General features: G+C 44.5%; 1 protein-coding gene across 1 annotated transcript in view; it reads left to right on the top strand.

The window, feature by feature from the left end:
• The window catches only part of PPP6C (protein phosphatase 6 catalytic subunit), a 169,380-nt gene that overhangs the window by 98,025 nt on the left and 46,898 nt on the right, over positions 1-24,457 (top strand). The window contains exon 4 of the mRNA XM_040324883.1: positions 2,682-2,823. Within this exon, the coding sequence (XP_040180817.1) occupies positions 2,682-2,823 (142 nt within the window). The remainder of the gene's footprint in view (positions 1-2,681; positions 2,824-24,457) is intronic.

The following is a 24,457-nucleotide window of genomic DNA, read 5'->3' as shown; positions in this document are numbered from 1 at the left end:
CTCTGGCTATTGCCTACCAACCCCAGCCGTACCGCCCTACAGCACCACCTCCAGCGCCCACTTGTCCTCAGCAGCTCAGGTTCAACTCCCAGGACTACTCGCAACCCATCAAGTGTTTTGGGTGTAACCAGCTAGGGCACAAAAAGCTAGACTGTCCGTTTGAATCCACCCAGGCAGTCGGTCATGGAGACAGCCAGTAAGGGGAAACCCCCACACATCAATGCCTGCGGCCCACTGCGTTGAGGAGGAAGAACATTGGGGCGTCCTGCACGAGGCAGATCCAATACAAGCAGCTAACCAGGACAACAGGCAGACTATCTGGGTCAATGGAAAGGTGGCCAATGGCCTATGTGACACTGGTGCCACCATGACCCTGCTACAGAAGAACCTCATCCCAGAGAGCCAGCACACCGGAGACACTGTGTTCACCTGGATTGGGGGGTTCTTTCAGGACACGTGAATGTGGGGGTGATCAAGGATTTGCCAGCGGATGTACTACTGGGGAATGATTTGGCCCCCCTTGTTTCAGCTTACACCCCGATGAAGCCAACCCAGTGACTACCTGAGCCCAGACCCGTACTGCTGGAACCAACCCACTTGCTGCTGAGACCCGGGCAAGACTATCTTTCCCGACATGTACCTTTTTTAGATCAGGCACAAATCAGTCTAAAATTGGAATGTGACAAGTTGGCCAGTGAGAAATCGGAGATGCAACGACACTACGTCATGTATTATGAGATGTCCCGTGGCTTGAACAGTGAAATGCACCAACAGGCTGAAATTGTCAAAAGGTTAAATGGGATTTGCATCCAGGTTGTGCCTTATCTCTCCCAAGAGCATCAGCAACAAGTTTTGGGAGACATTGAGAGAGCAAAGCAAGTGACCGTTCCAGAACTGAATTCTATTATTCACCCTGCAACCTTACAACTTCACCATCAGCTACCGACCCGATGGGTTGTCCAGGCATTAGAGGAATGGAACTATGGACTAACTTCGGAGTCAACCCGTCTGGGGTCTCCTCCTGTGTTGGTCTCCTGCCGAAAGGGGAGACATGTAACGAGAGCGCCGTGGGACCCAGAAGCTCTTAGAAAGCATGAGCCAGAAAATAATGGACAGTCAGAATATATCTTGGACTACCTGAGATGTGACTATTATGTAATTATTATCCACAATATATTCCAGGTTATCTGTAGAGAACTGGTTTTTGTTTTGATTCTGGACTCAGCGGGTTAATTGAAAAAGTGACTCATTCATAATGTGGGGACACATACTTTTCGGTGTTAATGTCATCAACTCAAGCCATATGTCTGTCTGGTGTGATGTAAATGAATCTAGGATGGCTTGTGCTAATTGACCATGTATTTTGTGAAGGTCTATTGATGATAGATGAGTATTGTGAGTTAGCAGACAGCCTGAAGGTCAGGTGTCTGAATTATCAGTGGTAGTTAATTAGCTCATGTAAATTATGTCAGAGCCGGAGTCGTGATGTTTACCAAAAAGATGTGAATTGGGGCTCCTTGTGTAATGTTGTGGGTGGAGTTGGGTCATTCATTTTGGTTACTAACTGTATATAATAAGAGCCTGATTTTCTCAATAAAGGGTCTATTCGTGTGGAACCCCAAACAGAGCTGTGTGTCGTTATTGGGGTTCGTTTGCCTGACTGTGGAGTGTCAATAGCTGTCTTGGGTTTGGGAATGAAATCTTAAACGGCTTTAATCCCTGTCCCATTTTGGGTTCCGTTACAGTGTGTACGGAGTCCAACACTACCTTCTGCGTGGCTGTGAAGCAGAGGACGCATCGTCGTAATCTGGGGATGCATCATTGGAAATATGACTGGCAGCCGAGGCAGTGCACATGGTGGCCACAGCACAGCTTCCCAAACCCCAGAAGCGTGACCCCCAATGGTAAAGCCCCACCAAAGTATGGACTGAGGTTGTCTGGTCATGTGTCACCACAAAGGTGTTTAACTTGCTGGATGCTTCAGTCCAAGGTGGAGCATGTCACAGCCAAACCCAGTACTTGGTGCACGCATGCACTGGCCATACTTGGTTGACCGCTGGATCTAGATTATGCATCCCGTCGCACAGCTTGGCTGTTGATTGAAGATCTCCACAGGCAAAAATCCCATGATAAAGGAAAGAAACCTATGGAACCACAGGTCCCAGTAGGGAACTAGGTCCTGACTTCTGAATCACTAGGCTTGCCTATGTAGCTAGTGCTGTGTTCTTTTTCAGCCTAGTGTCCTATAGACTCCTGTAGGTGGCGCTATAAACCCTACATTCAAGAATCGGAAGAGCTGTGTCCATGATTGAATCCAGACAAAGGCATTTTACAGTGAGCTTTGGTGGTGGGTTTGGATTTAAAGATATAACGGTATTCAGTTGGTCTATGTTTAATAGGGAAATGTATCAATTTCTTTGCAATGCTAAACATGAGCAGTGAGCTAGATTAGAACCTAAGCTACTTCAGTCATAAATTAGCAGTGTAATACAAATCCTGTGCATCTGTTTTGAATTTAAAATGCCTCTAGTAGTAAATGTCTGCCCACCATACACAGGTGTAACTCTAGCCTTTGCCAAGCAAAAAGAATACCCATATAGCTGCTACTTGTCTTTTTTAATGCTAACTATTTGTAATTGTGCTGTAAATATGCTGACGCTATCCTTTTTACATTTTAAAAGGGTGACTTTGTAGACAGAGGATATTACAGTTTGGAGACCTTCACCTACCTGCTTGCTCTGAAAGCCAAATGGCCTGACCGTATTACACTGCTAAGAGGAAATCATGAAAGCAGACAAATCACACAAGTATATGGATTCTATGGTAATTATACAAAGATCTAAGGAGTGTTGTATATCTCTAAAGCACTACTACTTTTGGAACAGTGTATACTTTGGTGCTGTACCATATCGTTGTGTAATCAGTGTTCACCAAGCTATTACAAATAAAATGTAAAAGGTACAAGAAGAATGGGACCCATATTAACTTACTACTGCAGTATTTGGGCAACTATGGAAACCCACAATTACACATATCTTGCCTCTGAATTTCTTGGGGGTGCAAGAACAGGTAACTCAGCCCTTCAGCATCTATCAAATATCAATTTCCATTTTTATTTTGAGGAGTACAAGATTTTGAAGACAACATGCTTCTGCCATTGGAGGATGGACCCGCTGAAACAGTTGCGGCAGAAAAAGACCACGTGGTCCTAGTCTGCACCATTATTCAGTAAAACTGGATTGTGAGCATAATTCCTTCTGGAAGCATGCTTGTAATTCAAAGAACTTGTATCTCAAAGCAAGTTTTCCCATAAGAAATAATGGAAACTCCAAATGATTTGCTTCATAACCATTTGTTCATAAGTCCTTCAGTTTATAGTCCATATAAAAAGATTATAGCAATGTGATAAGTTGTGTAACCATAAAATGTCCATCCACAAGGGGATTAGAAGCAAAATCCAGTATAAAGGAGGAGAGGCGCCTCGAAGTGTAGCAATATTGTTACATTTAATGAAGGTACAACATTTGGCAACTCGCATGGTTGATGATTAAGAGGCACATCTAAGTATGCAGGAATCCGGGGTTAATCGATCCACATAGACCATCATCCTCACCACCGGCTCTCGCCATCAGTCTGCAATCGTGACGGGAAAGACTAGCCTGCAGTAGAGCGATCTGAAAGCGAGGCTTCAACCGCTCGTGGAAGGGATGGCATCAATGGCGGTGAGGAGGATGGTCTAAACAGGCAGCTTTACCCCGGATGCCTGCGTATAAATGTGCCTCTTTTAATCCTTAACCATGTGAGTTTCTAAATGTTGTACCTTCATTAAATGTAACCATATTGCTACACTTTGAGGCACCACTCTTCTATTTTGTACTCAGTTGTGACATGATACTACTCATACTTATATCAAGACATTGCTTGTCTTGCAAAACGCTCTCAAACCAAGGTTTTACTGTGTGTGTGTGTGTGTGTGTGTGTGTGTGTGTGTGTATATTGTGAGATCAGACTTCAGCGGTAGGTGCGTTTTCCAGTGAGTATGCCAGTCCAGAACTAAATTTTTAAGGGCCTGGTAGCCCACTTTTCTTTATCGTACATCACGGGACACAGAGCAGCATATTCATTACTATATGGGTTATATGGAGTACCTTCAGGTGATGGACACTGGCAATCTCAAAAAACAGGAAGTGCCCCTCCCTATATAACCCCCTCCCATAGGAGGAGTACCTCAGTTTTTACGCCAGTGTCTTAGGTGTTGGTCATGGTTTAGCTTGCCTCCACATCCTTGGGATTAAGGTGGGCTAACCGGTTCTGTCCAAAGGCCTCAGTGCTAAAGTGGTCAGCAACCGGACCCCAAACCATTGGGGTATAGCCCATAATGCTTTCTGTCACAGAGAGCTGGACTCTGGGCCCAGAACTTAGAAACCTTTTGGGGGCCTAATGTTTCTGTTGCCAGGGTGCTATATGGGCCCAGGACAGTGGATCCTTCATAGGAACCCAGGGCCTGAAGGTCTAGACGCCCCACGGAGATGGGGGAAGATTGGACCTCTTGCTGTGCAAAGTCCTGCGGCATGGAGCAGGTAAGTGAAGGGGAAACTTGCGGAACTTGGTTCGCAGCAGGTTTTTCCTGGGGGAAGGTCACAGTGGGATATGCCTATGGTTTATGCGCTGCATCTGGCAAGGTGAGTCACATATCTTAGGATAGGATGACTTTGTATGTATATATTCCCCATAATCGTGACCTCCCTGGTAGTATTGCAACTGGTGCTAGAAAGCATTGAAAAAGGGCCTGTGTGTATAGTGACAATTCTCTCTAAGAGAAGCCCCTGGGAATCTATTGAGGTTTCTTATGTAAAAAGGGAGTGAATGCTCCTACCTGCAAGCCTGCTCAGAGAGGTCCAGGCGGTTGCTGCAGGGAAAGATGCCGCTCTGTGGATCCTGGCCTGGACGGCAGGATCAGCCTCTGACCTCCTCGTGTGACCCCCTCCCCCCCCCCCCGCCGGCGCGCGCGCGTCCCCGTGATATAGGCGCAATTTCGCGCCGTTTGCTGACAGGGGAAGGGCGGGCCTGTAGGTAAAAGGAAGGGGCGGCCCTTCCAAAAGGTTCCCAGCTCAGTGAAGTGTGGAACTGAGAGAGGAAGGACCAGAGCGGCAGCGTGGGGCGCCGAGGACACACAGTGGCCAAAGAACAGTATTACAGTCTTCAAAAAGACTGTCTTTTACCCTAAAGAAAGGAAAAGGGTTTCTTTTTCAGCAGTTTTTTTTGGCAAATACTACTAAAGGGGGACAGAATGGTTTTTCTTTCTTTGGTTTAAAAAAAAAAAAAAAGGAAACAAACCAAGTTAATAAGAAAGAAGGCATTTTTTAAAAAAAGTCCCCCAGAAAGGTTTTTTGGGCAACAACTATTTATTTTCCCAAACACCGTTAAGTAGCGGGCGTACCTCGGTATTGTACCATGGCATCTGGTTTAGAGGGTACAAGAGGTGGGGATTCCCCCAGAGGCTCTGAGGTCTCAGACAAAGTCATGCCGCTACTTTCCCCAGAGGGAGCCTTGGTGGAACCATCGAGATCTGGGGCTGGAGCTGGCACGGGTCAGTCCAACCCTAGGGTGGTCACGGACGAGGTACTGTCCACCTCTCTAAAGGAGATGGAAAAAAGAATGGAAAAAATGATAGCCAAGGCTATGCGGGGCAGAAAACGGAATAGATCTCCGTCGCCCGAGTGTGAACCCTCAGATGAGGAGGTCCATTCCGCAGGGGAATTGGAAGACCTCTTGGACAAGGACCAAGTAGGTTCAGGGATCGAGGATCCGGGTACGGAGGAGTCTGGCGCAGCCTCCCAAGGGGAAAGCTGGTGGGTTCAAGTTTTAACAGACTTGGTCCATAGGACGTTCAACTTGCCAGTACCAGATCTCCAAGTATCATCGGTCTCAGCTTTGGGCTCACTAAGAGCGCCTCAAACCAATGCGGTTTTTCCGATCCATCCTCTACTAGAGGAAGTTATGTTCCAAGATTGGGCCAAGCCAGATAGAATCTTTGTACCGCCAAAAAGATTCTCTGCCTTATATCCTATGGAAGAGAAATTTTCCAAGAGATGGGCAGCCCCGGCTGTAGACGCAGCCATCTCATGTGTTAACAAATCTTTAACATGCCCTGTAGAAAACATACAGGTGTTCAAAGATCCGGTTGATAAACGCTTGGAAACGCTACTTAAAAACTCCTTCACTACTGCAGGGGCAGTAGTGCAGCCAGCTGTGGCTGCAATTGGGGTTGCACAAGCATTATCGGATCAAACTAAGCAGATGCTTAAACTTATTCCTGCCCAGCAGGCAGAAGAATTTTCGGACGTCCCTAGGGCCATACGCTTTACGGTAGATGCGATTAAGGATTCTATCCAGCAAGCGTCACGTTTATCGTTATCCCTTATCCATATGAGAAGACTTTTATGGTTAAAGAGCTGGTAGGCAGAGCCCCCATGCAAGAAGCTCTTGGTAGGGTTCCCCTTCCATGGAGGACGACTCTTCGGAGAAGACCTGGATAAATACATTCAGACCATTTCAAGCGGAAAAAGTACTCTGTTGCCCACCAAGAAAAAGTTTCGAGGGCCTGCGTTTAAACGACAGTACTCCCCTGGGCAGGGGCCTTCCAATACCAAGCAGTATCGACGGCCTCCTGCAAGATCAAACTTTAACTAGAATGTATAGAACCCTAAACGAACACAATTTACCAGACAAAACACGCCAAATGCTGCAATGGGAATCAGATCTAGATGAATCCTTCTCCACTGAACAATGGGACAGCATGACAAATAACCTACGGAAATGTACCAAGACAGCCTCCATTAGGGAATCTGCCATTAAACTCCAATATAGGTGGTACCTCACCCCTGACAGAATTAATTCATTCTATCCTACAACATCTCCCCTTTGTTTTAGAGGCTGCCCAGTACAGGGTTCCCTTATCCACACCTTCTGGGAATGTGCACACCTCAAAGACACGTGGCAACAAGTCAGTATTAAAATAGAACAGATAACAGGTAGAAGAATAGAACTGACACCTAAAATGTGTCTCCTGTTTTACCCTATCCCCGACATCCCTATAGCCCACACCAGGCTAATACACACCTTGCTCACATCAATACACTGGGCGATAGCGCTCAATTGGCGCTCCTCCATTGTGCCATGGTCCCAAATTATGGATCGTATGTTATCCATCAAACTAGGAGAACGCATTCATCACACCTTATATGATACTATGAACATATATGATCAGAAATGGAAACCTTGGGACCTTTCTCTGTTGGATCACTAAATTAAGCCAAATTTTATTTTATTTTTTGGTTTTTGTCTGTTTTTTTTTTTTTTTTTCTTCTCTATTTTTGCCATTAATCTAATTCATTAAGTTCCCACATTGCTGCATTGTGCTACCTGATAGCCTTTCATACAAATCATTACCTATTTCTCTGCCTATCGAATAACTGCTATGCATATTCTTCACAGATGCTCACTGCTCTTGTATGTATTTTTGTACTTCTTGCCAATTCGAGTTTAAACTGTATTGAGACTTATTTTTTCAATAAACCGTTTGTAAACAAAAAAGATCAAACTTTAACAAGTCGCAGGGACAGGCCGCCGGAGGCAAGAAGCAGTGGTTTCGCAAGCCAGCAAAGCCAGCCCCCAAGCCGGCCTTATGAAGGGGCGCCCCCACCCACGAAGGTGGGGGGAAGACTGCGTCTCTTTGCAGAGGTTTGGGAGGCCAGCATTCCCGACAAATGGGTACGGTCTTCCGTGGCTACAGGCTACAAACTAGACTTCCTAAAGTTTCCTCCTCATTTTCAGGAGTCAAGAGTACCAAACGATCCGAAGAAGGGAGCCGCATTAATAGCGGCATTGAATCATCTACTCTCTCAGGAGGTAATAGTAGAGGTACCAGTCCAAGAACAGGGGCTAGGTTTCTACTCCAACCTATTCATCATCCCAAAGCCCAACGGCGATGTCAGGCCAATTTTGGACTTAAAAATGGTGAATTCATACCTAAAGATCCGCTCATTTCGGATGGAATCCGTGCGGTCAGCAGCTGCCGCACTTCAGAAGGACGATTTTATGGCATCCATAGACATAAAGGATGCTTACCTTCATGTTCCAGTTTACCAGCCACATCAAAGATTTCTACGCTTCTCGGTGGCTCTACGTCATTTCCAATTCGTGGCGCTTCCCTTCGGGTTGGCTACGGCCCCCCGGGTGTTTACGAAGGTCCTAGCTCCAATCCTAGCCAATCTAAGGATCCAAGGGGTCACGATCCTAGCATACCTGGACGACCTCCTAGTCATAGATCACTCGTCTCCTGGCTTGGAACGAGCAGTGGCCCTCACAGTTCAGTACCTCGAGAGGTTCGGCTGGGTCCTAAATCGAGAAAAATCAGCATTCCAGCCCACAAGGCAGTTGGAATATCTCGGCATGAGATTAGACACGGAACAACAGAGGGTGTTTCTACCTCTGATAAAGGTCAAGGCCATCAAGGCATTAATCCTACTGGTTCTAAGCAAGAAAGAACCAACTGTTCGCCTATGTATGCGGTTACTAGGCAAGATGGTGGCCACATTCGAGGCGGTACCGTACGCCCAGAGCCACACTCGCATCCTGCAGGCAGCCATCCTGTCAGCATGGAGCAGGAGGCCACAGGCCTTGGATATCCCTTTGCCGCTCTCATCAAGAGTCCGACAAAGTCTGTGTTGGTGGTTAGACCCTCAGAATCTACTGAAGGGGAAGTCTTTCAGCCCAGTGGCTTGGAAGATAGTAACCACAGACGCCAGCCTGACGGGCTGGGGAGCAATTTTGGATGGTTGCACTCGCCAAGGTACTTTGGCAAAGCCAGAGAAGCAGTTGCCCATCAACATCTTGGAGCTCAGAGCTGCTCGACTAGCCCTCAGGGCTTGGACGGCCAAGTTGCAGGGGTTCCCGGTGAGAATTCAATCGGACAATGCCACGGCAGTGGCATACATAAATCACCAAGGGGGAACCAAGAGTCAAGCCGCTCAGAGAGGTGAGCTTGATTCTCCTATGGGCAGAAGCCCATGTGCCCTGCATATCGGCAATATTCATTCCAGGAGTGGACAACCTTCAGGCGGACTTCTTAAGTCGCCAGACTCTATGGCCGGGGGAATGGTCTCTACATCCACAGGTCTTTCAGACACTCTGCCAGAGATGGGGAGTGCCGGACGTGGACGTCATGGCATCAAGACTCAACAAGAAGCTAGACACTTTCATATCCCGCTCAAGGGATCCGATGGCCTGCGGAACCGATGCGCTGGTTTGCCCTTGGCATCAGTTCAAACTACTTTATGCTTTTTCCCCGCTCCAGTTACTACCCCGCCTGCTGCGCAGGATCAGGGTGGAGCACATACCAGTCATCCTGGTAGCTCCAGCATGGCCCAGAAGGGCATGGTATTCACTAATCCTAAAGATGGTAGTGGGAGACCCTTGGACTCTTCCTCTAAGGCCAGACCTGCTATCGCAAGGTCCGATCCTCCACCCTGCCTTACGGCATCTAAATTTGACGGCCTGGAAGCTGAATCCCTGATTCTCAAGGGTAGAGGTCTGTCTCAGAAAGTAATCTCTACCCTAATCAGAGCCAGGAAACCGGTCTCTAGGGTGATTTATTACAGGGTCTGGAAGGCCTATGTAGGTTGGTGTGAGTCCAAGCGATGGCTTTCTCGCAAGTTTACCATCGATAGAGTATTAAGTTTTCTCCAGCTAGGAGTGGATAAAGGACTGGCATTAAGCACTATCAAAGGACAGATTTCAGCTTTGTCAGTGTGGTTTCAGCGGCCGCTGGCCACCCACTCGCTGGTTAAGACCTTCATGCAGGGGGTCTTAGGTATTAATCCTCCAGTTAAATCCCCGCTTTGTCCGTGGGATTTAAATCTTGTTCTGTCAAGATTACAGAAACAACCTTTTGAGCCGTTGGCTGAAATTCCTTTGGTTTTACTGACAAGGAAGTTAGTATTTTTGGTCGCCATAGTTTCCGCCAGAAGAGTATCGGAACTGGCAGCCTTATCCTGTAAGGAACCATATCTTATTTTTCATAAGGACAGGGTCGTTCTCCGCCCTCATCCTTCCTTTTTACCAAAGGTTATATCCAGTTTTCATCTAAACCAGGATTTGGTATTACCATCCTTCTTTCCTAAACCTACTTCTAGACAGGAAGGGTTGCTGCATACCTTGGATATTGTCAGGGCCATGAAGGCCTATCTTAAAGCTACAGAGAAGATCCGGAAAACAGATGTGTTGTTCATTTTACCGGATGGGCCCAAGAAGGGGCAGGCAGCTGCAAAATCCACCATCTCAAGGTGGATTAAACAGTTAATCACTCAGGCCTACGGCTTGAAAGGGTTGCCTCCTCCGTTATCATTAAAGGCTCATTCTACTAGGGCCATGGGCGCCTCCTGGGCAGCACACCACCAGATCTCTATGGCTCAAGTTTGCAAGGCAGCAACCTGGTCTTCAGTCCACACGTTTACAAAATTCTACCAGTTGGACGTAAGAAGGAATACTGATACAGCCTTTGGGCAGGCAGTGCTGCAGGCTGCAGTTTGAGACCCTCAGATTCCGGGGGCTCCCTTTTGCGTTAAATTTAAAAATTATTTTTCTCAACTAAGTTGGATTTATTATGATTTGAGTATATCTCTAAATTAAATCCTTTTGTCTTGGGAAGATGTTCTCCCTCCCCTCATTGTAAGCATTGCTTTGGGACATCCCATATAGTAATGAATATGCTGCTCTGTGTCCCGTGATGTACGATAAAGAAAAAGATTTTTAATACAGCTTACCTGTAAAATCTTTTTCTTGGAGTACATCACGGGACACAGAGCTCCCACCCCTCTTTTGGGGACCATTTTGGGAGGCATACTGCTTGCTACAAAACTGAGGTACTCCTCCTATGGGAGGGGGTTATATAGGGAGGGGCACTTCCTGTTTTTTGAGATTGCCAGTGTCCATCACCTGAAGGTACTCCATATAACCCATATACTAATGAATATGCTGCTCTGTGTCCCGTGATGTACTCCAAGAAAAAGATTTTACAGGTAAGCTGTATTAATCTCTTTTTTACTTTAAAGCACAAAAGTTCATAAATGCAACAGTATTTCTGCATCTTGCATATTCAACAGTTTAGCCTCCTGGCTTTCATACTTGCCATCTGGCTGTTTCAGGCCTTTAGCCTAAGTTCTGTTCCTCAGAAAAAAACTGTTTCCTAGGGATAAGCTCAAACCTAGCTTTCTCCTGGTGAGCATCTTGCTGATCAATCGTCAAAATGACATCTGCCTCCTGCAGACATCTCTGACTCCTCTCAGAGAGATTGGGAGTCCACCTGACTCCCATGCACAGACTTCCTGTCTGTTGGGTGGAGCCCTGAGCGATGTCAGATCAGACTTAAAAAGGCTAAGACATGGCTGTGCAATTAACGTGTCTTTCTTTCCAAAATATGGCGTAAACCAGCAATCTTTAACATAGCATAGAGTCCCACCCTCACATATCCTCCCCTCCTGTTTCGAACCGGAGGGAGGAACACATAGACCCACCCCACTACAAATGGGACACCTCCGTGCCAGCCATAGGCCCATGTTTTCCGGGTATGTTTCCACCAACACTTCACCGTGGCGTCCCTGTGCCAACTATCAGCAGCAGGAGTCCTAACCTGCCCCACTCCACCCACATCTTCCGGGTGTGCTTCCACCAGCACTTCTTCCTGAACCATCTCTCTATCCCTTCTACCTTCTGGCCTCAGGACCCTTTTTCCTCCCACAGACCTACTCTCCTGGGACTGTTGGGGACCTACTTCCATGTAATCTGTCAGGGACTGACCGCTCTCACTACCTGATGCAACATTAACCAACAACATTTGTTTCTCAGGTTCACTAACCCCTATGTGGTTACCTTTGGCAACCAAACCATCTAAGATCGACACCACCTCCTTCTGTTTACCTCACTAACAATGTTCCACAAGGAGTTATTCAACTCAACATTGTCATTGGGACCTCTTGTCCCCTTGTTTGCTAGGACAGTGTCTATGGAGGGACCACCTACAGGCAAGCAGTTACTTCCTATGGGACAGTCCCGCAGTTTCACATCGCCCCCTGTTGTCCAACACTCCAATAGCCCAACACTCCAATAGCAATTGTCCTACCAACGCACATTTTCCCACACCAATCTCTTTAACCATTTCTATGTCCATTGGTACCTCAACCAATACCTCTGAGCTGTCCGATAGTGCTCTACAGTTCTTCTCATACACTTTTCCGTTAGTTACCATTACTGTCATTTTTTGTCAAAGTGTCTCCGGGTACCTTAAACTGCACCTCTCTGCGAGTGGTGGACTGAATTCTCACTACTGCCACGTCCATTCTGAGCCCTTCCTTTACATGAGGTCTAGAGGGTGAGACAGTACGCACGCCATGTACTAACCACTGCTCAGCCGTACCTCGGACCGCACCAGTAGGAATACACCCCATTACATCCGTATACGGAGAGACTTCCACTATGTCTATTTCTTATTTCCCTAACTATTCTCCTGAGCGCCTTCTGCACACAACCGCCGCTGGAAGCACTCTCGAAGAGAACTGTGAGACAACTTTGCACAAAATTACGCAACAGTACTGTGACGGTATTGGTATGATATCCCCGTCAAACCGTCCCTTCTTCCCATAACGAAAATCACCCAATATTCCACAAGTAGGAGTCCATGGAATCGCCCCAATAAGCCACACGTGAGTCCAGGCTTACTGGTAGAACAAGAAACTTTAATGACACAAAACTCAGCTTTTATGTGGTTACAACCTGTTAGGAACAATGAAATCTCCGCCCCCCCCCCCTCACACAGTGGGGGGTCTTCAATACAGATCCTTTGAAATAAGGATATCTCTTTGAACTAATCAGTATCTAGCCGGTTCGGCTCCGCTATGTTTAACCTGATCAGACACATTCCTTTATCAATTAACATTTAGAACAATACACACAAGAGAGTCAATTAACTCTTTGAAACAGGGAGCTGGCTGAGGAAGGGTCATTAACATATCAATAACCTGTTAGGAGAGGGATGACTCGCACATGAAATCCCTTTCTACCTCTAACATACACACATGGCTAGCAGGGAGATTTAAACTGAGACATATAGGCAAATGCATCACAAGTACAGCAATCAATTTTCATCAACACTGCCTAACCATGCCTGTACTATCTGTGTCCACCGATTGGTACCACGTCACCCCTCTGCTGTGGATACATGCAGGTGTACATTGGAAAGGTTTTCACCAATTGCAACAACATCTCAGTTATTTCTAGACATGCCGCATCTAAACACAGAACTCTAGGAACTTTTCCTTTACCAACGATGTGGAGGGGCTCATTTGCTAAAGCGTGAGAGGCCGAGTCATTTAAAGAGATTTCTACCTCAAAGGCAACTGACAACTTGCGGCTCCCCATGAGCATTGCAAATCGCATGTGTCACACTCATCCTCACTTTCAGCAACACTGAGCGACTCCAAATCGCTATCCTTTACCCCACCAACCTGACTCTCAACATTCCTCATCTCTTTTGCTGTGGACAAAACCTCTATGTATGCGCCCTTTTCAGATCCTTCCAACTGGAGAGGGTTAACTTCTACAAAAGCCAACGCACCCGTGTCCACCGGCCCTGCAGTCTCTCCCTTTAGCACAGGAGAAATTGTCTCCACTTCACGGTTACCCACGACAACCACATTTTTAAACACAACGGGCTGCAATAACATAACTTCACCACTTTGCTCGGGTGTCGCTTCATTAAACACATGAGGACTTTTTCTGCCAGCAGTGACAGACCGCAACAACCCATTATCACTACAAGTAATTTTAAACATTTGAGTTTTACCATTTTTCTCATCACCAAGGTCAAGTACCCTCTTATCCATCAGAGCGGCACCACAGTTGTCCAAGGCAACCTCTGGCTCCAACACACAGAGCTCCCTAGAGGTTTCCAAGGACACCTCTGCAGCCTTATATACGGTTGCTAATGGGAATCGCATATCCTGCCTAGCGATCACCCCTACCTCATCAAGCATCACATCACCATAAGTACATGTGTCATCAGTAATATCTTCGTCATCAGCATTCATAAACATAGCAGTTGTATAAACTCCATCAGATTGTCTTTCGTCAGAATGCATGCCACTCAGCACATCACCCTTCCTCTCCAAAGGAATTATTTTTCCAACTAGGGCGGCTTCACAGTTGTCCTGGGAAACCACTTGCCTCACCATCACAGGCTCCTTGGCGGTTTCCCTTGGCAACTCTGCAGCACCTGTGTCTATCGCTAGGGAACATGACACACCAACTGTTTTGGTCACCCCTAACACATCTCTCCCAGCACTCTGCTGGATTACCTTAGGTGCACACAGAGTCCAAATGTCCTTTTCAGTCTTTGACCTTGCTGCAAGGAGGGTTTTAACCGGTGTCTCCCCACTGATCTGGGTAACGCACTGCAGCAAGTCCATTTTTACACCTTCTACAGATCTCCTCACCGGACACACTGCTACTTCCCTTGGATCACAAACTGCAACAGTCTTGCCATATCGCGAAGCGGGTAACTCGGTCTTCAATTGAGTGCGCTGTCTCTCAGTTGCATATTTACTGGCCAACTCCCCCTGGTGGCCACAGGATGAAATCACAGCAGGCATCTCCCACTGTTTAGCACTCCCTGCAGACACAACCGAAAACTCCTTGTTGTCAGGGGTGACTGCAAACATATCTGAAAAGGGATCTTGGCCCACCAATAAAGGGTTCTGCTGACCCATGATGCGATGAAACTCGCCTCTAAGAAGGATTTCATCTTTAAACTTGCGATAGTCATCCTGGTCACTGTCCATCAAATGGTAAACTGAACGGTACTTTACCGGTAATAAGGTTTGCAGCAATTTTGGCCATCGGTCTCTAGGCCATTTCCTCCTTACAGCGACTTTTTCAAATTTTCCCAGGAAGTATCCAACCTCCTCTGCAGGTAGCATGGGTTGCATGTAATCAGAGGCACAAATCATAGCACCTTGAACTGCATCCATCTGCTCACTCTTTACACTCAGAGCAGGCTTCTCATACCTTTGCTTTGCTGAAGCCTGGGACAAAGAGCACTTGGAAACTTCATGCCCCCACTCACTGCACTGCAAACAGCGCGCCTGGCTCCTCAACACTTTTCACATCAATAGCTGGCCGGCCTACACCAGCATTGCCAGGGGCAACAGCATGCACTTTGATTTGGTTCAGTGCAGCCAAGTGCATTTTGTAGCAGTCTGGGGCTTGTTCTATTGGTAACAACCCCTCCAGCCATAAGGTTCTGTCTCTCATTTCTGCAATCATTGCTTTGTTTGCGTTTTGACCTCCCCATCACTGCAAACAGAGCAATGATTTTTAACACAGTTCCTTTTTAACACAGGAAAATGTTGGTGCACTGTCTCCAAGACTTGCAAAACAGCGCACTTTCACATGCAGACTTCACTCTTTGCAATTCCGCTTGAACCATCCACTCACTGGGCCTTCCCAAGTGGGATGCATCTTCTCAGGCCACGCTGAGCTCACTTCCACAGGTACACCACCTGTATGCAACACAGTCCATCAATTGAACTCCTGTGCAATGCATTTCGCCTGGCTGACACACACAGCTAACAGCAGTTCAGCGCAAAAAAATTTAACTTTCAGTTCACATTGGCTGAAAAATGGCAATCCAGGTGTGCAGGGCTTGTCATAGCCCAAAAAAATAGAGGCTGCAATTGCTGCCGGAGGTTCTTCATCAAAGCAGAGTGAAGGGTCTGAATACGCAAGTACATGTGATATTTCTTTTTAATTCAGACCTTTTTTAAAATTCTGTTTTCCCTTTGTCATTATGAGGTACTGTACTGAGTGTAGATTAACAATAAAAAAAAAATTGACTGCAACCTAAAGTGAAGGGCCATAAATACTTTATGGAAAAGGAAAAATGTGAATCTGCGCTACAGAATATTTAAAAATAAGGTATATAATATAATAAGTGTGAGGGGCTGCCCCTGCAGAAAAATCCCCACAGAATGGAGAAAAAGTGTGAAATATGAGAAGCAGGTGGTGGCGCCAACCTTAAGTGTAGATTAAATGTCAAAAAATAATGAATGTTGTATGGGTGGTATAATAAAGCCAAAACAAAAACAAAAAACAACAAAATTGTTGCGTGGTGATCCAAATAACAAACTGTTCAAAAAACTATTCAAGAAACAAGAAACTCAAAAAGTGTTCAAGTGCTGGAAAATCATTCCATCTCTGCTTCATGCAAAATTGAGTGAATCAATAAATATAAATATAAATATAAAAATATAAATATAGTGCAGTGTGCTTTCAACAGACAGTTTCCATACTGTCAGTAAAAGAGTCTTTATGCAAAAAATCCATGCAAAAATAAATAAATAAATAAAATATTAAAAGTGCTGTGTGCTTCTTCCACGTGAGAGCAACGTAGGTATAAATCTTCTGTGCAAAAAAACGTGCTCGCTCCCTATGGTCCCGCACTCACCAGATACTTGAACCCCTACAGGGGTAACAGGCGTTCACAGTATAAATACTGACAAATCCCTGGATCTTCCCAGAATCTAAAATTCCACCGCTCAGAAGAGGAGGAGACAAATGGATTGCCCAATAGTGTGATATCGTTTTTAAAAAGGAACAATTTTTATTCACATTATACAGGGTACTCACAATTTGGTAGAAAGGTTAATACACATAACATAAAAAACGTGCTGTAGCTTAGAGTAGCGTCTGCTCTACCGGTTTCGTCGATCTGACGTCATCTGGAGCGCCCAGATGACGTCAGATCGACGAAACCGGTAGAGCAGACGCTACTCTAAGCTACAGCACGTTTTTTATGTTATGTGTATTAACCTTTCTACCAAATTGTGAGTACCCTGTATAATGTGAATAAAAATTGTTCCTTTTTAAAAACGATATCACACTATTGGGCAATCCATTTGTCTCCTCCTCTTCTGAGCGGTGGAATTTTAGATTCTGGGAAGATCCAGGGATTTGTCAGTATTTATACTGTGAACGCCTGTTACCCCTGTAGGGGTTCAAGTATCTGGTGAGTGCGGGACCATAGGGAGCGAGCACGTTTTTTTGCACAGAAGATTTATACCTACGTTGCTCTCACGTGGAAGAAGCACACAGCACTTTTAATATTTTATTTATTTATTTATTTTTGCATGGATTTTTTGCATAAAGACTCTTTTACTGACAGTATGGAAACTGTCTGTTGAAAGCACACTGCACTATATTTATATTTTTATTTTTATATTTATATTTATATTTATATTTATTGATTCACTCAATTTTGCATGAAGCAGAGATGGAATGATTTTCCAGCACTTGAACACTTTTTGAGTTTCTTGTTTCTTGAATAGTTTTTTGAACAGTTTGTTATTTGGATCACCACGCAACAATTTTGTTGTTTTTTGTTTTTGTTTTGGCTTTATTATACCACCCATACAACATTCATTATTTTTTGACATTTAATCTACACTTAAGGTTGGCGCCACCACCTGCTTCTCATATTTCACATAAATACTTTATGAATTTACTGTTGCAATAGTTTGATACATTCAGCTAAATGGGCTGAAAATCGAACTGTACTAAGATGCGGACCGATTCTAGTGTGAACTAGCCCTTAAACGTTTGTGTGTGCAGTTTTGAGTTAAGGGACCCTTTAGTGCTCCAGGCATTAAGCCGCTTTGTAAAATGTGCTGGCTTTCTATGAGTTAAGGTCACCTTTTTTGGACTTTTTATTTACAATTGACAGTTTTATGGAGGTGTGTGGTGTGTGTGTCTGTGTGCACACACCCTGGCCTTCAGTACACCTACTCGGCGCCAATTTAATTCCGCAGCTCTCTTGGCAATGTATACAAACCTAAACACATTAAATATAAATTGCTAAATATTTAAAGGCACTAAGCAGCTGTTAAAGATATAGAAATCGGTCCAATCCCTGGATCATTCAAATACTAAAACGGCATTAAAAATAATATGATAATAAACCCGTGGTCAACACCACTGTTTAAAGTCTTTAATGTAGTAAATGATAGTGGGAACAGTTCAAAGCATCATAGGTGTTTGTTAAACAGTTGTCTTGGTGTGCATCTTCCACCAGAAATCGGTATCCGTATTCCACCTCGTGAAGCATGCTCCCCCAGGGGGTCAAACTCACCAGAAGCCTCTAATAAGCAAGCCTTAAGTAAGATGTTCATCAGCTACTTTCCTCACCATCAGAAAAGATCCACTGGTACAGGGGCTCCAATCGCAAGAATGGTTGCACATGGCGTAATCCTGTTTATGACCAAACTCCCCCTACAGCAGAAGACCCCTTACTAACTACGTACATCTCGATGGGCTTAAATCTCCCCACCCTCACCGCAATGGCCAATCCAGCAAAACATGGCAACAGATGACAGGGGCTAGTCACTGCAGCCTAACTGGACGCAGACAACGCAATGCTTTTCAGAGGAGCACAGAGATATGCAATACATATAAAACTGCCTCAATAAATGCATTTTACTAAAAGCAATAATAATGGGATAAATGCACCCAGAACAATACATATAATAATTGAAATAAGAACAGAAGGAATGTATGGATATAAAAATGAATCTAAAAATATTGGTGGCCCATTCAAATGTAATAGTACTCCAGATTCATGCTCAGAGAGACTTGAAAACATGCATGATATATCATGACCGAATATTTCGATATTAAACAAATATGCACAAATAATGGGTTAAAATCTATAAATGGAGATATAATCCTTCAAATATAAATACAATATACAATACACTGTAGACCATAATTGGTTTATGGAGAATAAAACCACTATCAATAAATTAATATAGTGGTAAAAACTGAATATAAATCTTAAAAATCTGCATCTTTCAGATGTATAAAGAACACTCTACTATATTTTGATTGTGTCTCCCTATAAAGGGAATGACACGATCGATGCAGCCGCCACAGGGAAGCCGTGTTTACACGCGGCTCTCCCCGTTCTTCAGCTCTGGGGACCGATCGCGGGACCCCAGCGGCGATCGGGTCCCGTAGCTCCGGACCGGGTTGCGCGCCCGGGTAGATGTACGTACAGGTACGTCCTGTACATCTACCCGGGCGCGCCATTCTGCCGACGTATATATGCAGGAGGCGGTCGTTAAGTGGTTAATAGTCGCTAATAAAACAAGACCTTTGTCAAGATCGACATTTAACCCTTTAGGCAGTAATGTATCGACCAATGAGATGCATTTAGAATGTTCTCACTACTTTTGAGCCTCTCCAAAAAAGGTTTTAAATGATCAATACCCCAGTATTTTAACCCTGAAGGATCCTGGTTATGATGAATTTTAAAATGTAATGACACGTTTATGATCTTTAAAACCCATTTTAATATTGGCTATATGTTCTGCGATACGTATTCTTGGCAAACTTTGTGCGGCCTATATAGATGAATCCACAAGGACACTGGAATGCATATACTACATATGCTGTATTGCATGTAATGAACTACTTAATTCTGAATTCTTTATTGTTGGAGGTAGACACAAACTTATCAAGAGCTCTTATGGGCATTCTGACTTCTTGGCATGCACAACATTTTCTTCATGCGTAGAACCCATCTTTGTCCCAAAAGGAGGAGGGTCTGCATGGAGGATCAATCGCTTTCTTTACAATTTTGTCTGCATAGCTCGGAGCCCCTCTATAGATAAACCAAGGTCTGGGTGGTAGTGAGAGTTTGAGTACCCTATCCAAGAGCATGATATGCCAATGGGTACCGAAAATTTCCTCCACTTCCTTAAATTGGGAGTGAAGCTCCATTCCTGGTTATTGGTATTTTGAGGATGTATCGCATCTCTCAGAAGTTCCCCTCTCGGGACTGAGGCAATGCTCTCAATAGCCAGGTCTATATTCTCTTCACAGTAGCCTTTTTTTCTACAAATTTCTTCTTAATTACCAGAGCTTGCGAGTTAAGATCTTCATATTTTTGTACAATTTCCCCTCTGGTTAGTTGTGCCTTTTTGGAATGTTTCTTAACCACATGGGGTGGTGCCCACTTTAAATGGGTAGATACCTATTGGAATCTGTTGGCTTGAAGTATACCGAAGTCCCCAATTTGTTTCCTTGCCTGTAGATATTGACATAAGAAAGTGAGTGCTGTTTTCACTGAATTCACTAGTTTAGTTTTATATTGTTAGTGTTGTGATTTTAATTCTTCTAAGAATTCATGTAGAGATGTAACAGTTCCTGATCGTATGAAGAGATTGTCTATATATCTTCTCTCTAGTAGAAGCTTGTCCCTCTTTACAGAAAATATTATTTTGTCCTTCCGTTCCCCCATGAACAAGTTTGCTATACTTGGGGCGAACTTGGCGGCCATTGCGACACCGCGTTTCTGGGGAATAGAAATTGCTGTTGTACCAGAAGTAATTTATGTGTGGAAAAAGTGTAGCGCTAACAATGAAACAAATTGTGATTTAATACAATAAAATTAAATCGTGCAACACCACATGTGAATGAATGGTATTAGAAAGTCCATATATTAATGGATTAATCGGTGAATCGGTTCCACTGAATAAAACAGATACACAAAATCCAATGTGTGAAAAAGTGAGACGTCCACCACCACTTATGACAAGGGGCTTACCGGATCTATTGAACCTAGACAGGCATATACCTACTAGGTCAATCAGGCTTTGTTAAAGTTGATATACTGAAGCAGGTACACCATACACGTCATGCAATTCGGTATCAATGAAGGCAAACCTCAGACAGATAACTCAAAATTGGTTCCCAGCAGACAGCGTTTTTCAACAGATCACACAGAGGGCATATCAGTAGTCCAACCGATAAGCATGAAAAAGAAAAAGCGTAATTCCGTAAAAAAAATCGATATTTATTTTAAGAATTACTCACATACAGTAGGTGACCGCGATATTGTGTCAATCTCGCTCCCTTTCTCGGCGAGATTGGACCACCTACGAGCTCCATCGCGGGAGCCAGCGCCGACTTGGAAGCGACGGGAGATCCGACTTGGATTCCCGCCAATTCTACACGTGTGCGGCGTTTATTATGAATCCTGAGGGGGAACTCCCCGCCAGATTTTAAATAAAAATCCGGAATGGGTTCCCCCCTCAGGAGTATACCGGGCCCTTAGGTCTGGTATGGGTTGTAAGGAGACCCCCCCCCTACGCCGAAAAAATGGCGTAGGGGGTCCCCCTACAATCCATACCAGACCCGTATCCAAAGCATGCTAGCCGGCCAGGAAAGGAGTGGGGACGAGCGAGCGCCCCCCTCCTGAGCCGTACCAGGCTGCATGCCCTCAACATGGGGGGGTTGGGTGCTCTGGGGGGCACACTGCGGTACCCCCCACCCCAGAGCACCCTGTCCCCATGTTGATGAGGACAGGGCCCCTTCCCGACAACCCTAGCCGTTGGTTGTCGGGGTATGCGGGCGGGAGGCTTATCGGAATCTGGGAGCCCCCTTTAATAATCAATCTCGGCTCCAATAGGAATGCATGTCCTTTTTTCCCCGTTTCCTACCATAGGGGGTTTATTTAGGCATTTTTATAATTTCCCTTTTATAGACAGATTTTAGTACATTTTAAATACAAAATTTTATAAAGTTTTTTGACACATACATTTTCTTAAATGTCATTTATGTCATCTAACATCATGCAAGTATTTTAATTACAGGCTAACTTCTGTTTTTTAATAATAATACTATGTCCATCACAGTGTTGTGCTTTGGATTTAGTTTCTAACAGATCGTTTTTAAATAAGCTCGTTTCTCTCTCCCTATCATTCTATTGCGCTTCCACAGTAAGGCTATTCACTTTTATCTAGCCTGCTGTGGAGCGCACAGTCCCGAATTCAACATGAGGCTTGGTATTGTGGTCATGTGACCGTAATCTACCAATAGGGGGAGAGTATGTCTAATCGTCATCCCCAGAATGAGGCTTGGTTGCAATATTATGGGATGTGCTGTGACGCGCTGTTAGAGCGTGGAGCGCACATCCTTTCACTAATAAAGGCAATGACGTTTTTATATATCTTTCCTGCACGGCCACAATTCCCTTTGTCCGAGCGGATGCCATTTAGTGAGCTTATAGCTCTGTTTCTCGAGGTCTGGTCTGGTCTATTTTAATTATCCTCTTGAGGTACTTCCTGTACTGAAAGAGAGGCTTGACCCGCACGCCATATCCTCCATTGGAATATACAAAAAGTGCTATGCTATTGCCATCAGCTGCCTATTGGAGCCTGGATATGAATGTGGATATGAATGTGGGTATCTGCTGTATATAAGGGTAAGTGTAGCATGATGACCGTACCCCAGATGATGTTCTTTTTGTAACGAAACATGTCGGGATGGACTACTGTTGTTCCTGCTACCCTTTTTCTATGAGCTCAATTGACCGTTGCAATATGTGAGTAACTCTCTTTTAAAATAAATATTGTGGTTTTTTTTGTTTGTTTTTTACGGAATTACGCTATGTGCGCCCTGCTTTTTCTTTTTCATGCTTATCGGTTGGACTACTGATATGCCCTCTGTGTGATCTGTTGAAAAACGCTGTCTGCTGGGAACCAATTTTGAGTTATCTGTCTGAGGTTTGCCTTCATTGATACCGAATCGCATGACGTGTATGGTGTACCCGCTTCAGTATATCAACTTTAACAAAGCCTGATTGACCTAGTAGGTATATGCCTGTCTAGGTTCAATCGATCCGGTAAGCCCCTTGTCATAAGTGGTGGTGGACTTCTCACTTTTTCATATATTGGATTTTGTGCATCTGTTTTATTCAGTGGAACCGATTCATCCATTAATATATGGACTTTCTAATACCATCTATTCACATGTGGTGTTGCACGATTTAATTAATTTTATTGTATTATCAAAATTTGTTTCATTGTTGGCGCTACACTTTTTCCACATGTTTTATTAGCAATTTTTTGATCTCTCTTGCTGTGTTGGCGGCTTCTGTATCTATAAGATAGCGCAGTTTTCTTTCTCTTTTTTTTTTCAGAAGTAATTTATGGCCTAGACCAGGGGTCTCAAACTGGCGGCCCTCCAGCTGTTGCGAAACTACAAGTCCCATGAGGCATTGCAAGGCTGACATTTTCAACCATGACTCCCACAGGCATAGGCATGATGGGACTTGTAGTTTCACAACATCTGGAGGGCCACCAGTTTGAGACACCTGGCCTAGACGGAAATCTAAGGCATTCCGAATGAACACCTTCTGGTTGTTTGCTATATCATCCCTCTGATTCAAGGCCCAATTTAGGGCCAGTAGGGCATCGTCATGCTAAAAGGGCATCGTCATGCTAAATAATAGTATAGGACACATTCGCAGTTACCAGGTATACTTCTCTTTCAGATAAGTCAAGTTCTTTGAGATGTAATAGTTTTTTTGTGTCTCATACTGTAAGTATGCTTTAATTTGCACAACACTCTTCTGTAGAAAAAGATCCAGGTATTGCCCCATCCGTGATGAAATTGAACCTATCCCATTAACGATGGGTCTCCCGGGAGGGCATTTAAAGTGGAGGTTCCATCAAAAAAAACAATTTTGCTTTAAACTGTAGCTTACGACTAAAGAAAAAAAGTTTTTTTTTTACTCATCTGGAAATGCCTGTTGCTATGCGGTCCCACGAAATCTGCCTTTGAAACCACCTAGGATTCTGACATCTCCCTCTAATGCTCCTGGGAAATGTGTCATAATTTCCCAGGATGCAGTGCGCTGTCCAATTATCACTCCCCATCCAAGACTTCCAGGAAGTAAGTGCCTGTAGGCTTCACAATGCCCACAAGCAAAATGACAACGGTGTAGACAGTTTATAAACTATCTTTTTTGAATATCTATGCGGATCGGCGGCGGATTGTAAAATAGTAAGTGACCAGATTTATGTTATAAAAACGCAAGATGATAGGACATACATTTAAAAAATGCTAATTGTGGTTGGAACTCCGCTTTAATATCGAAATATTCAGTCATGATCTATCATGCATGTGTTCAAGTCTCTCTCAGCATGAATCTGGAGTATTATTACATTTGAATGGGTCAGATAGATTTTTAGATTAATCTATTTTTATATCTAACATTCCTTCTGTTTTTATTTCAATTATTATATGTATTGTTCTGGGTGCGTTTTATATAATAATAATAATAATATGCCTTTATTGAGGCTGTTTTAGATGTATTGCATATCTCCGCGCTCCTCTGAAAGGTTTGTGTTGTCCGCGTCCAATTAGGCTGCAGTGACTAGCGCCTGTCATCTGTTCCTGTGTGTGCTGGATTGGCCATTGCGAGGAGATTTAAGCCCATTGAGATGTGTGGTCACGCCCTCTGTTGAAGTCAGGCAGTCACATGGCGTGACCCGCACGACATCCC

Source organism: Rana temporaria, chromosome 9, assembly GCF_905171775.1.
Source record: "Rana temporaria chromosome 9, aRanTem1.1, whole genome shotgun sequence".
Taxonomy (NCBI): Eukaryota; Metazoa; Chordata; class Amphibia; order Anura; family Ranidae; genus Rana; species Rana temporaria.
This window is presented reverse-complemented; position numbering and strand designations above follow the sequence as displayed.